The sequence below is a fragment of the Canis lupus genome, chromosome X, assembly GCF_011100685.1.
Source record: "Canis lupus familiaris isolate Mischka breed German Shepherd chromosome X, alternate assembly UU_Cfam_GSD_1.0, whole genome shotgun sequence".
NCBI lineage: Eukaryota > Metazoa > Chordata > Mammalia > Carnivora > Canidae > Canis > Canis lupus.
In genome coordinates this window covers 92,564,226-92,576,611 of record NC_049260.1, presented here as the reverse complement: position 1 = coordinate 92,576,611, position 12,386 = coordinate 92,564,226, and the positions used below count along the sequence as shown (strand labels likewise).

The following is a 12,386-nucleotide window of genomic DNA, read 5'->3' as shown; positions in this document are numbered from 1 at the left end:
GGTGCAGGGGAGAAGAGCGGGGCTGGGGGGTCCGTGCAGGGGAGGAGAGCGGGGCTGGGGGTCGGTGCAGGGGAGGAGAGCGGGGCTGGGGGTCGGTGCAGGGGAGAAGAGCGGGGCTGGGGGGTCCGTGCAGGGGAGGAGAGCGGGGCTAGGGGGTCCGTGCAGGGGAGGAGAGCGGGGCTGGGGGTCCGTGCAGGGGAGGAGAGCGGGGCTGGGGGTCCGTGCAGGGGAGGAGAGCGGGGCTGGGGGTCCGTGCAGGGGAGGAGAGCGGGGCTGGGGGTCCGTGCAGGGCCGGCGCGGCCCCTCGTTCCCGGGAAGGAGCCGGGGCAGCAGGTCCGAAGCCCCAGGCCCACGTCCCCGCCCCGCCCGGGAGCCTCCGCTCGGGGCGCCCTGCCGGTCGTCGGAGCCCGCGAGCCCGCCCTCCTGCTCGGACAGCAGCCTGTGGGCCCCTGAGAGATCGGGGAGCCTGGGCACAAAAACGTGCCACCGCCGGCGCGGACGGGCCACCAGAGCGTGCCCCGCGGCCCCAGGGCCTCTGAGGCCGCCTGGCCGGGCGCACCTCGGGGCGCGGGGAGGCACCTCGGCTTGCCCTGCGTGTGGGAAGTGGGGGTGAGTGGGCCGAGGACGCTGTGCTCACCAGACAGTTGCTTAGGAGACCAGGTCTCTTAGGCCGCTTCTCCCGGGAGCACAGCTGGGGAGGCCCCGAGGCAGAGGCGGTACCCGTCGGAGCCACCCCCAGGAGGGGCGCTCTGGGGGAGCCCACACCCTGGGCCTGCGTGTCCCTTCAGTCATTTTCACTCCCTCTCGGTGTCTGCCTCCCTCCTGCTCACCTGGTGGCCCCTCACCGGGCTTCTTCTCACCTGCTATCCTCCCTGAGTCTGCCTAGCAAGGCTGGCCATGGCCCTGAACCCTGGCCAGGTGCCCGCACCGTGGTCAGGTGAACCCGGTCAGCCGGCTGCCTATCTTAAGCCCCCCGGGGTGCACAGGTGGCAGGCACTGTGGGCAAGTGAAGGTGAGGAGAAAGCCCCCCCCTCACCCAGTGCACCCCTTCTGGTTGGGAAGACAAGGCACGCCCATGTGAAAAGAGAACTAGCGAGGCATGTTGGGTTTGGGCAGGTCCTGGGCCAGTGTGGCTGCAAGACCTGGCTCCGCGTCTAACAGGCTGCCCGGCTGTCCTGGGAAGGGGTAGGGGGAGGTCGGAGCTGGGGGCCTTTCCCGAGCTGAGGCCCTTCCAACAACAGTAAAGGCAAGGACCCGGAGTACTGTGCTGGTCGTGTGGTCTGTCCCGGGTGGGCGGATCCCTGAGTCATGAGGTCCCGGAGACCTCTGAACCTACAAGCCCTCCGGGAGCACACACGTCTGCCATGGACGGGGCGGGCGCCTCCTTGAACAGCGCTGGACTTCTGACGGCGCCTGCCTGGATTCTCATCCCCAGTCGGAAGTACAGTGGGCCGCTCTTCCAGGCCCTGGATGCAAACTCCAGCCTTGCTCGAGCTGCCTGAGCCACCCTACCCCCAAGTCGAGCCTCTTACTGGTAAAGAGGGGACTGGGCTGCTAGGGGCCACCTGTTTTCTGGCCTCCAGAAAGCAAAGGTATTAGGCCTAGAAGGAGAAATCTCTGTGGAATGAAACCGATGTTGCCCAGCCAGGTGTAGGTGGCACACAGGCTGGGGGCTGGGGGCTGGGCAAGGTGGACCAAAGAAAATCTTAAATACATGGGAAAGATGTTTGTTTTCTTGGGGCAGTCATGTTCGGTGTTCCACTGTCTTCCCCCTTTTCTGTTGTCGTTGGAATTATAATTCTTCGGGGTCATAATTGAAATCGCATGCTTATTTGTTTTTTTTTAGATTTTTTAAAAATTTATTTATTCATGAAAGACACAGAGAGAGAGAGAGGCAGAGACACAGGCAGAGGGAGAAGCAGGCTCCGTGCAGGGAGCCCGACGTGGGACTCGATCCTGGGAGTCCAGGATCATGCCCTGGGCCAAAGGCAGATGCTCAATCGCTGAGCCACCCAGGGATCCCTCGCATGCTTATTGTGAATTTTATTTTATTTCTCTCTGACCCAAATGTAACTATTGGTTTCTTCATGGTTTCTGGAACTGCAGAAGAACTGCCAAGAAACAAGACAACAGAGGAAACAAAATGTGTTGCAACTAATAAAGCAACAGTTCCCTGGGTTTACACAAGTAAGACCTGCTAGGCCATCTTCTCATGTGATGCCCTGAAAAGAACAATTAGGTCTCCAATCCTGAACCAAGATTTGTGGGAATCCCAAAAGCAATGATTTGGCAAAAGAGCCTTTGTTGGTGGCAAAGCATATTACAGCCGACAGCATCAGACACAGAGGGTACACAGATATGCCAGAGAAACCCTTAACAATTAAAGAGGATGCAAACATAGCATTAGATTTATTCTTTTTTTTTCTAATTATTCATGAGAGACTCAGAGGGAGAGAGGCAGAGACACAGGCAGAGGGAGAAGCAGGCTCCCTAAGGGGAGCCTGATGCAGGACTTGATCCCAGGACCCTGGGATCACGCCCTGAACCTAAGGCAAACGCTCAACCACTGAGCCACCCAGGCGTCCCAGAATTGGATTTATTCTTTATGGGAATTTCCTTGTCTTTTATCAGCAATGCACCAAAATGTGAAGGTTGTAAGAACATTCTGAACCCCAGCTCAGTACGCTATAGGGTCTGTTTCAGCTTTGTCTAGAAAGCAAAGGAAGAGAGTGCCCTAAAAGAACTCTCTAGCGAGTGCAAACCTCAGAGATGCGGTATTTGGCCAGGGCGGGTGTGAGAGTGAGTGAGAGGGAGGAGAGGAGCGCTGCACAAGCACACACACCAGCCAAGGAGCAGAATGCCAGACTCTGGGTATCTAAAGTCCACATCGACATATCTGGGAAGAAAAATCTCGAACTGTTCCATATGTAACTGTTCTTGTGTCTCACAAAAGCGCAGGAGAATAATTTGTGTTCTCAGGACGCATCAGGGTGATAGGAAATCTTGAAAAGCAAGTGATGCCCAGCTCTCAGCCCCCAGCCCCTGTCCTTATCCAGAAGCTTCCTGTTGAGGGCGGGCTGGCTTCAATCTTGTCCACTTGGGCAGCCCCGGTGGCTGGCGCAGCGGTTTAGCGCCGCCTTCAGCCCAGGGCGTGATCCTGGAGACCCAGGATCGAGTCCCACATGAGGCTCTCTACATGGAGCCTGCTTCTCCCTCTGCCTCTCTCTCTCCCTCTCTCTCTCATGAATAAATAAATAAAATCTTAAAAAAAATTTTTTTCCACTCATCACCTCCCTGCAGAAGGGAGCAGGTGGCAGCTGCCGAGAGAGGTTCTCACAGTGGCGTGAAGCTGGATTCTCCTCTCTGCTTTCAGAAAATACCGGCAGAGCAATCAGTGTCTTCACTGAACTTTGTACTGCCTGTTGTCTTTGCCTGCCCTGCCCTGGGAATACCTTAGTGGTGATCATTCATTCTAAGAGGGAACCCCAGGCTGCTGCACTTGGTTATGCCCTGGGTTATGCCCCGACATCCCACTTGGGTAAGTGCCTTTTGGGGACCTAGGAGTGGACTGGGCCGCTCTTCAGGGGGTGCTCACAGGGCCAGCCACGATCCCTTCCACGTGCACAGGACTGCAGTTACAAACCACTTCCCGCACAGGACTTCTCAGGGTCCCCGATACCCGGGGCCGCAGGCAGGGCACATCCTATCCTCACCTGGGCGACGGGGGGCCTGAGGCCCAGAGCAGGGAGGCGACTTGCCTAAGGCCGCACGGCCGGGGAGGGTGGGGCCCTCCGAGGCTCAGGTCAGCTCCTGGGGCGGGCGGTCCCGAGCCGCAGAGAAGCCTAGAAGCCCTGCTGGCCTCTCCCACTAGGTGTCAGCAGCGCCTCATGGAAACTGTGTAAACTCCGCAAGTGCGCCCCGGGGCAAACTCGCCGCTGGAGAAACCCGCTTCCGGCCGGCGCGTGCCCGGCGGCAGCTCACTCCCGCCTGCTGCCCTGCGGGGAGGCGGGCGCCCCGAGGGGGCTGGACCAGGCCCTTCCGGCTTCCCTCTGCCCTAGTTCTGCACCCCCGGCCCTAGGTCTTTCCTGCGCAGCCGCGCGTCTGTGTCCCCAGCCAGGCCGTGTTCACTGCGTGCAGTGGCCCCCCTCGGTTGTTTATCTCGTAAAAGGCTTAGTGTGGGCATCACCTGGACGCTTACCCTAAGCCCTTTCCCCTCCCCCTCCCCCCAACCGCCGCCCCCTCCCCCGCAGAATCGAGCCCTTCTTGCTCCCCGCACCTTCTGCAAACTTCAGTTCCTAGCGCCCCTCACCCCATCCCGTCGCTGTTTCACCCCCTCCTCTGAGCTCCTGAAGGGCTGGCTGAGTCTTACTCCAAGCTGAAGCCTGGAGCCTGGCGTGTAGCGTTTGCTGAGCGGTGTTTATTGAAGCAAACCCCAAAGAACAGCTCAAGGTACACTGCATTGGGAGTCAAAACCCCAGGAGTCCAGGCCCACTTCTGCCACTAGTTGGCTAAGTGATCGCTTCCCATCCCTGAACCTTGGTTTCCTCATTTGGGGAATCGGAATTTGGACTAAATGTCTAAGGGTCCTTAGAAATTGGATTCCTGGGGCGCCCGGGTGGCTCAGCGGTTGAGCGTCTGCCTCCGGCTCAGGGTGTGATCTCGGAGTCCCGGGATTGAGTCCCACACCCAGCTCCCTGCAGGGAGCCCGCTTCTCCCTCTGCCTGCGTCTCTGCCTCTCTCCTTCTGTGTCTCTCATGAATAAATAAAAACCTTTAAGGAAAAAAAAATTAAAGACGTGCCACCCTGGCGCGTCTGGGTTGCTCCGTACACTAAGCGTCTGCCTTTGGCTCAGGTCATGATCTCCAGGTCCTGGGGTGGAGCTCCACATCTGGCTCCCTGATCAGCGGCAAGTTGGCTTCTCCCTCTCCCTCTGTGATCTCCCTCAAATAAATAAATAAATATCTTAAAAAAAAAAAAGACAGTGAATAAAGCCAAGTGAGTGGTGTTTCCCAAGCATCACTTCAATCTTTTTTTTGCCAAAAATAGACTTATTTTTCAGAGAGCATGCGGGTGCGGGGGGTGGGGGGGTGTCGTGGCAGGACAGTGGGAGAGGAATCTCCAGACTGCCAGCTGAGCATGGAGCCTGATATGGGACTGGATCCCAAGACCCTGAGACTGTGACCTGAGCCAGAATCAGGAGTTGGAGGCCCAGCCATTGGAGCCACCCAGACACCCCACATCATTTCAATCTTAAGAGCAGAGGGATGAGGGGGGATCAGCAGCCAGACCACCTCTGTCAGAGCTGATATAAGAAAACACTTCTGGCTGATTGCACTTGCAAAAAAAATCAAGAGAAATACAGGCTACAAATCACCACTATAATCTTCAAGCTACAGTGTTTGGTTCACTCTTTGGCAGCAAAGTATAATGAGGCCACATTTGATAGCAGGTGCCACAGACCAGGGAGGCGAGTTATTCAGGCCCAAATGCTGAACCTGACCAACTGATTTCTGTCATTTTGTGGCCCTTCACTAGACAGCCCAGAATCCATTTAAGGAGATACTCTTAGTGGATGATCCCTAGCTAGAGTCACAGTAGACAGACAATAGACCTAAAAATCCAGAGACTTAGAGATAGATTAGGTGTCAGTGTCTTCCACATCCTTATCTGTACTGCCTGCCCTCTTCCTCTCCAGAACTAGTTCTAACAACTAAGGGAGGCCTGTGCACAGCTAAATGCAGACTAGAGGTGTATACAGTTTGAAATCACGACTGCGTCTTTCCTCGGTTTCATCACAGGACGGCACGATGTAAAGAAATGCTCAAAGTATGAACACCACCTCCCTTTTCTGTAAGCCCTGCCCTGCCGCATGAGTTCAATGGAGCGCATCCACTGCAGGTATTTTAGGTCACCAGTCCATCAAAGGTTAAAATGGATAAAAGATGGGAGATAGTGACTAACAATTTAGTTTTCTCACCTAGAGGTCCTGTGGTCACCTGGGGGGCGGGGTACACACACACACACACACACACACACACACACACACACACACGGGTATTACTGTCTCTCTAGGAGTTAGACATTTTCAAATCTTTGTACTACTGGGTTATGTCTAGTGTTGAACATGTATCTTTTTTTAAGATTGGATTCATTTATTCATGAGAGACACAGGAGACAGAGACAGAGACACAGGCAGAGGCAGAAGCAGGCTCCATGCAGGGAGCCCAATGTGGGACTCGATCCTGGGACCCCAGGATCACGCCCTGGGCTGAAGGCAGACGCTCAACTGCTGAGCCACCCAGGGATCCCATGAACATGCAACTCTTTATTTCAAGTAGTCAGTACACTCGTTTGAATAAAATGATTGCTGTCACTGCTCTCCACTAAAACAAAAATCAACACTTCAGTGAATCCTGTGTTAGATGCAGAATGCATGAAAGTTGAAGGTACAATCTCAGTTTTAAAAGCATTCCACTTGGGGGCACCAGGCTGGCTCAGTGGGAAGAGCATGCGACTCGTGATCTCAGGGTCATGAGTCTGAACCCCACATTCGGTGTAGAGATTACTTAAAAAAATAATAATTAAAAACCTAATAAAAGCATTATACCTGGAATTTAACACAATAGGAATCATCCAGAAAAAGAACCAGAAAAAAAAGGACTACTTTTTCTGTATTCTCCTAGCAATCTCTGAAGGAATGATGTCTTTTTAAATATATTCCTATCTATTCCAATAGTAACAACTGCCATTTATGACACGTTGGGCAGTGGGCACAGGGACAGGTACTTGCTGAATAGAATAGATCTATCTATAATTTTAAGCCTCAGTTGCCTTCCATTTTTTTTTTAAGGTGATAAACCCACATTGGGTGAATGGCTTGAGCTTGTACAGTACCCATGGAAAAAAATAAAGAAAGCCTTAGATTTTACTTTTTGTTTTTATTATGTACGACATTAATACACTGCATAACCTTCTAGAAGGGGTAGATGAACCATAACCGAGGTATTTTTCATCAATCAGGAAAATGCTTCCTTAATCGATATTCTCCAAACCCTGAAAAACAGTATAAAAAGGAAAATGTGAGAATTCTGTTGCCACCACAGATGGACAAGTACAGACATACCTCAGAGATACTGTGGGGTCACTTCCAGACCACTGCAGTAAAGTGAGTCAAAGGACTCATTTTCAGTTGTCCAGTGCATATAAAAGTTATGTTTACACGATGCAGTAGTCTATTAACTGTGTGATAGCATATGTCTAAAAAAATAATGTACACACCTTAATTTTAAAGTTCTTTAGTGGGGGATCCCTGGGTGGCTCAGCAGTTTAGCGCCTGCCTTTGGCCCAGGGTGTGATCCTGGAGTCCCAGGATCAAGCCCCACATCGGGCTTCCTGCATGGAGCCTGCTTCTCCCTCTGCCTGTGTCTCTGCCCCTCTCTGTCTCTATGTCTATCATGAATAAATAAATAAAATATAAAAAAAATAAAGTTCTTTAGTGCTAAAAAATGCTAACCATCATCTGAGTTTTCAGTGAGTCGTAAGCACTGATTGCAGATACCACAGCAAATAAAGTAATAATAAAAGGTTTGAAATATTTCAAGAATCACCAAAATGTGACACAGAGACATAAAGTGAGCAAATACCGTTGGAAAAATGGTGCCAATAAAAAAAAAAAATGGTGCCAACAGACTTGCTCCATGCAGGGTTGCCCCAAACCTTCAATGTGTAAAAAACACAGCATCTGTAAAGGCCAAAAAAATGAGCTATGCCTGTACTCTTACTTCCAGTGTCATCAAATGGCATTCTCTATTAAAGTACTTTCACATCCCACATTTCTCTAACTGCAACAATAAACTGAATTTTATAATCACCGAAGTAAAAAGAACGACCTATGATGATTTCTAGTCTCCATTTTCTGACAGCACCAAACATCCCTTGATATGTAAAGTCTCCCCCTTCCCAGCAGAATTAAGACCAAGTTACCATCTGGATCCTTCGGAGATTAAGGACAGTAAGGTAAAACCATCAAAAAAATAAGTAACAGCCACCCCGAGGAAGATACTATTAACCTCATTCTATTTTTTTTTTTTTTACAGATGAACAGATAGAGACTCAGTTTCAAAGGAAGAAAGGAAGGAGCAGAGTCAGAATTCAAGGTCAGGGACCCCCAACTCCCTAACTCTTGCCCCACAAGCATGACACTGTTTATACCGAAGATTCACTCTCTCTGTACTTAGTTCACAACCAAATACTTCAGAAACTAGAGAGTAAAAGATTCATCAGGGATGACATTTCTTCCAAGTGTTAAAATAACACAGTCCAGGTATTTTGTTTACGATTGTAGGCAGAACCCTCTTAAGAGAAATGAAAACTGCCTAGTCCTAGGAGCCACTCTATAGAAATTCTGATTTGGAATCTTCACTTTATCTCATATGGCCAGCTGATTCTGATGGTTATTCTTGGACCACACTGAGAAATACTGCTTCAGTTGAATAGATCTCTCAGCGTGTTCATTAGGTGATTCTCAAATAGCACTGTAGGGAGAGGCAGATCAGCTAGGTTGGGTCCTTACAGTGTTATTTCATCACTCAGACCCTGTTTTCTCATCTATAAAATGAAATTAATATTAACCTAGGTTCACTGTGAAGAATAAATAAGGAGAAAATATTAAAAAGTAACTACTTTTTTTTTTTTAACAAAAAATAACAGAGATGGACTCCTACAAGATCTAAGAACATATATCAGGTTTAATCATATGAAAATGCTACCGCTTGGCCATTTCTGACCTACAAAAACAGCAGTTCCACAGGATTTAATAAAATTTAAAATCATAGTAATCATAGTAATACCATATGGTATTGGGTGCAGGAACTGGGAAACAATGGAGTATAAAAGAGGGTATTCATGAAAGAAGATCATGTGAATATGGAAGTTTAGTTTACTAGAATGGTATTTCAAATAAAAAGTGGATTGTTCTATAAGTGGATAATTGTGACAACTGACTTATCTTGGAAAAAAGTTAAATCCTGTGATTTCACATTATACCCCCAAAATGACCTGTAGATGGGTCAAAGCACTAAATGTAAAATAATAATAATAATTGGAAAAGTCTTGAGTAGTGAAGCCATTTGTAAGCAAGACATAAAACTCAAAATCCTGAATGACAAAATATGATAAACTGAGCACCAAAATTAAAAACTATCTGATGAAAGACATCATAAAGAAGACAGAATGGTAAAAAAGATTTGCCCCATATAAAACAGACAAAAGATTAATAACCATAATAAAGAACCCCCATAAAAAACAGCAACAGAACAGGCAAAGCCCATATGTAGACAATCCACAGAATAAAAAATACAAATGATCATTAAGACAAGACAAATGCAAATGAAATTAGCTCTGTAAAACATCTGGCAAAGCATTACCAGAACCCATCTCAACCCTGACAGATGATTAGTATCAAAGCCATCTTACCTTTGACACATAGTAACGATTAACTCCAGAGACTCGCCTATCTCTTTGCATCAAACTCCACTGATATGGATAATAGGCAACCCTTTTTTCCTACAATTAAAAGAAATTATTGCACAATGTTTATGAAAATGAATGACCCAACAGAAAGCTATCAGAATTTATAAGTGACACTCTAGAAAAATGGGATCATCATTGAAACAAAAAACAAATTAAGAGCAGATCCTAAACATTTTTTTAAATTGAAGTTCGATTTGCCAACATGAGAACAGATCCTAAATAAGACCGGACTATTAAACTTCAAAATTAGGATGGTAACCATGAGTTCTTATACTTTCTATTTTAACCAGCGCCTGTTTTTTTTCCCGTTCCTCCTTCCCTCCCACCTCCCTCGCCCTCCTACCCCCCGTTTTAAAGACGTGACTACTTGTTTCCTTTTGGGACGCCAATGAGAAGAAACAACAGCGGTAGATCACACGTGAAGATCACAAAACCAGAAAGCGAATACATTATAACCTGTAGTCAAGCGATAACGTGAAGGGCTAGGAGGAGAGGAAAGTTACGGTCCTGATGTGAAAAGCAGGATCTTGCGGCAAATTCCTAAAGGCTTGGGAAAAAGGGTGGGGGATAAAAAATGTCAAGGTAAAAACTTAATTAAGGGTAGGGAGGCTAAAAGCCGAGAAGCTACCAAGATGTGGATGTGAGAAATTACAATTTTAAAAAAAGGATCAGAGATCCGAGGGAGTGCAGGCAAGACTAAAGCGACGCCCAGGAGTTGGCCCACCTTCTTATCTACCTTTCCAGTTCTCAAACCTGCTCTGCCCACTCTTCACCCAACAACTAGCTGCTTCTTGCTAGAGTAGAATGTGGTTTCCGTCGGGTTTCGTTCCGCAAGCCTCCGCTTTTAGGCGACACGAAGACAGCTCGACAGCTCCTCCGGACCCCAGTGGCCTCCCGCCGCCCGTTTTGTAACGCCAGTCCGCGGAGTCGGCCGTCGGGCCGGAGAGGCCGCCTTACCTTGCCCCCGTTAGTGAACCTGTGGATGTGCGCCGTGGCTATGCCGGGGATGACCAAGCACACGGCCATGACGCCGATCCCGGGCAGAATCTCGAACCACATCGCACCGCGGTTGGCAGGGCCAAACCCTTCCTTCCCCACCCCCGGCAAAGGTGACCGCGCCTCGGCTCCTTCCCAGTAGGCTCCGCGGCGGCCTCCCTGCGGGGCGGGGCCACGCACGCCCCCGGGAGGATGCGACGGGGGCCCGCGGGGCTCAAGAGTGGCGCGCGCTCGCACCTTGGCGTTTTCGTCCTCGCGCAGTCAGCTTCGGGCCGCCCAGTTTGTTCCGGGTGGCGGCCGAGCGCGCTACGTGCTGTGACGTGAAGAGGCCCCGCGTGGCCGAGCGCGCCATTGCCTTCTGGAGCTCCAGACGCTAAGATGGCAGAGCAACTTTCTCCGGGAAAGACCACAGACCAGGTGTGCACCTTCCTCTTTAAAAAGCCTGGTGGACGAAAAGGGGCTGCAGGCCGCAGAAAGCGCCCGGTCTGCGACCAGGAGCCTGGAGACAGCAGCAGCAGCAGCGACGAAGGTAGCACTGTGGTTCGCCCCGAAAAGAAGCGGGCGATCCACAATCCAATGATACAGAAGACTCGTGGCAGTGGTAAACAGAAGGCGGCTTACGGCGACTTGAGCAGCGAGGAGGAGGAGGAGAAGGAGGAGGAGAACGAGTCCGAGAGTCTTGGCGTGGTATACAAGTCCACCCGCTCGGCAAAACCCGTGGGACCGGAGGATATGGGGGCGACTGCTGTCTACGAGCTAGACACGGAGAAGGAGCGTGACGCACAAGCCATCTTTGAGCGCAGCCAGAAGATCCAGGAGGAGCTGAGGGGCAAGGAAGATGACAAGATCTACCGGGGCATCAATAATTATCAGAAATACATGAAGCCCAAGGATACGTCTATGGGCAACGCATCCTCCGGAATGGTGAGGAAGGGCCCCATCCGAGCTCCCGAGCATCTACGTGCCACCGTGCGCTGGGATTACCAGCCCGACATTTGTAAGGACTACAAGGAGACTGGCTTTTGCGGCTTCGGAGACAGCTGCAAGTTCCTCCATGACCGTTCAGATTACAAGCACGGGTGGCAGATTGAACGTGAGCTTGATGAGGGTCGCTATGGTGTCTATGAGGACGAAAACTATGAAGTGGGAAGCGATGATGAGGAAATACCATTCAAGTGTTTCATCTGTCGCCAGACCTTCCAGAATCCAGTTGTCACCAAGTGCAGGCATTATTTCTGCGAGAGCTGTGCACTGCAGCATTTCCGCACCACCCCTCGCTGCTATGTCTGTGACCAGCAGACCAATGGCGTCTTCAATCCAGCGAAAGAATTGATTGCTAAATTGGAGAAGCATCGAGCTGCAGAAGAGGGTGGTGCTTCCGATTTCCCAGAAGACCCCGATGAGGGTCCGATCCCCATCACTTAATTTTCCTATTATTCTCACACCTCAAAATAAATCTTTGTTTGGAAATCTTAATTCATCGTGTCCTTCCTTTCTAGAGAAAGTGAAAGGAAAAGCCGGGTGGTGTAGTGGGGTCCTGGATGGACGGCTTGTAAAGCCTCCAGGTAGGTACAGTCTGGATTTTTACCTGTTATATATGCTGCCTGGGTGTAACATAACCTTTCAGAACCCTTTGGCATAAATTCAGGGGATGGGAGAAGTTCGACAAAAGAGCTAGCTAGAATTTGCTTAAAGTCAAGCAGTAATTGAAAGCAAGAACTGAACCTATTATATCACATTTCTGTATCACTTAATAGTTTAGGAAAGTACCTCCATGCATTAGCTCGATTGCGAGCCTGTACTACTTCGAAGTCGGCCCCAGTTAAGCTGTGCGTTTGGGGGGTGGGGGGTGAGTGGGA

At 50.2% G+C, this 12,386-nt stretch overlaps 2 protein-coding genes across 2 annotated transcripts; one reads left to right on the top strand and one right to left on the bottom strand.

Annotated features, from left to right (window-relative positions):
* Positions 1–6,918: 6,918 nt before the first annotated feature.
* NDUFA1 (NADH:ubiquinone oxidoreductase subunit A1) lies at positions 6,919–10,689 on the bottom strand. The gene is made up of 3 exons (XM_038588192.1): positions 10,489–10,689; positions 9,475–9,564; positions 6,919–7,053 (listed from the first exon to the last, which is right to left on the bottom strand). Exons 1-3 carry the CDS (start codon positions 10,588–10,590, stop codon positions 7,033–7,035), a joined length of 213 nt encoding a protein of 70 aa, XP_038444120.1. The 5' UTR covers positions 10,591–10,689; the 3' UTR covers positions 6,919–7,032.
* Positions 10,690–10,763: 74 nt separating this feature from the next.
* RNF113A (ring finger protein 113A) lies at positions 10,764–12,003 on the top strand. Its single transcript, XM_038588191.1, has one exon. The coding sequence runs from the start codon at positions 10,906–10,908 to the stop codon at positions 11,950–11,952; it is 1,047 nt and encodes a 348-aa protein (XP_038444119.1). The 5' UTR covers positions 10,764–10,905; the 3' UTR covers positions 11,953–12,003.
* The last annotated feature ends 383 nt before the right edge of the window (positions 12,004–12,386 follow it).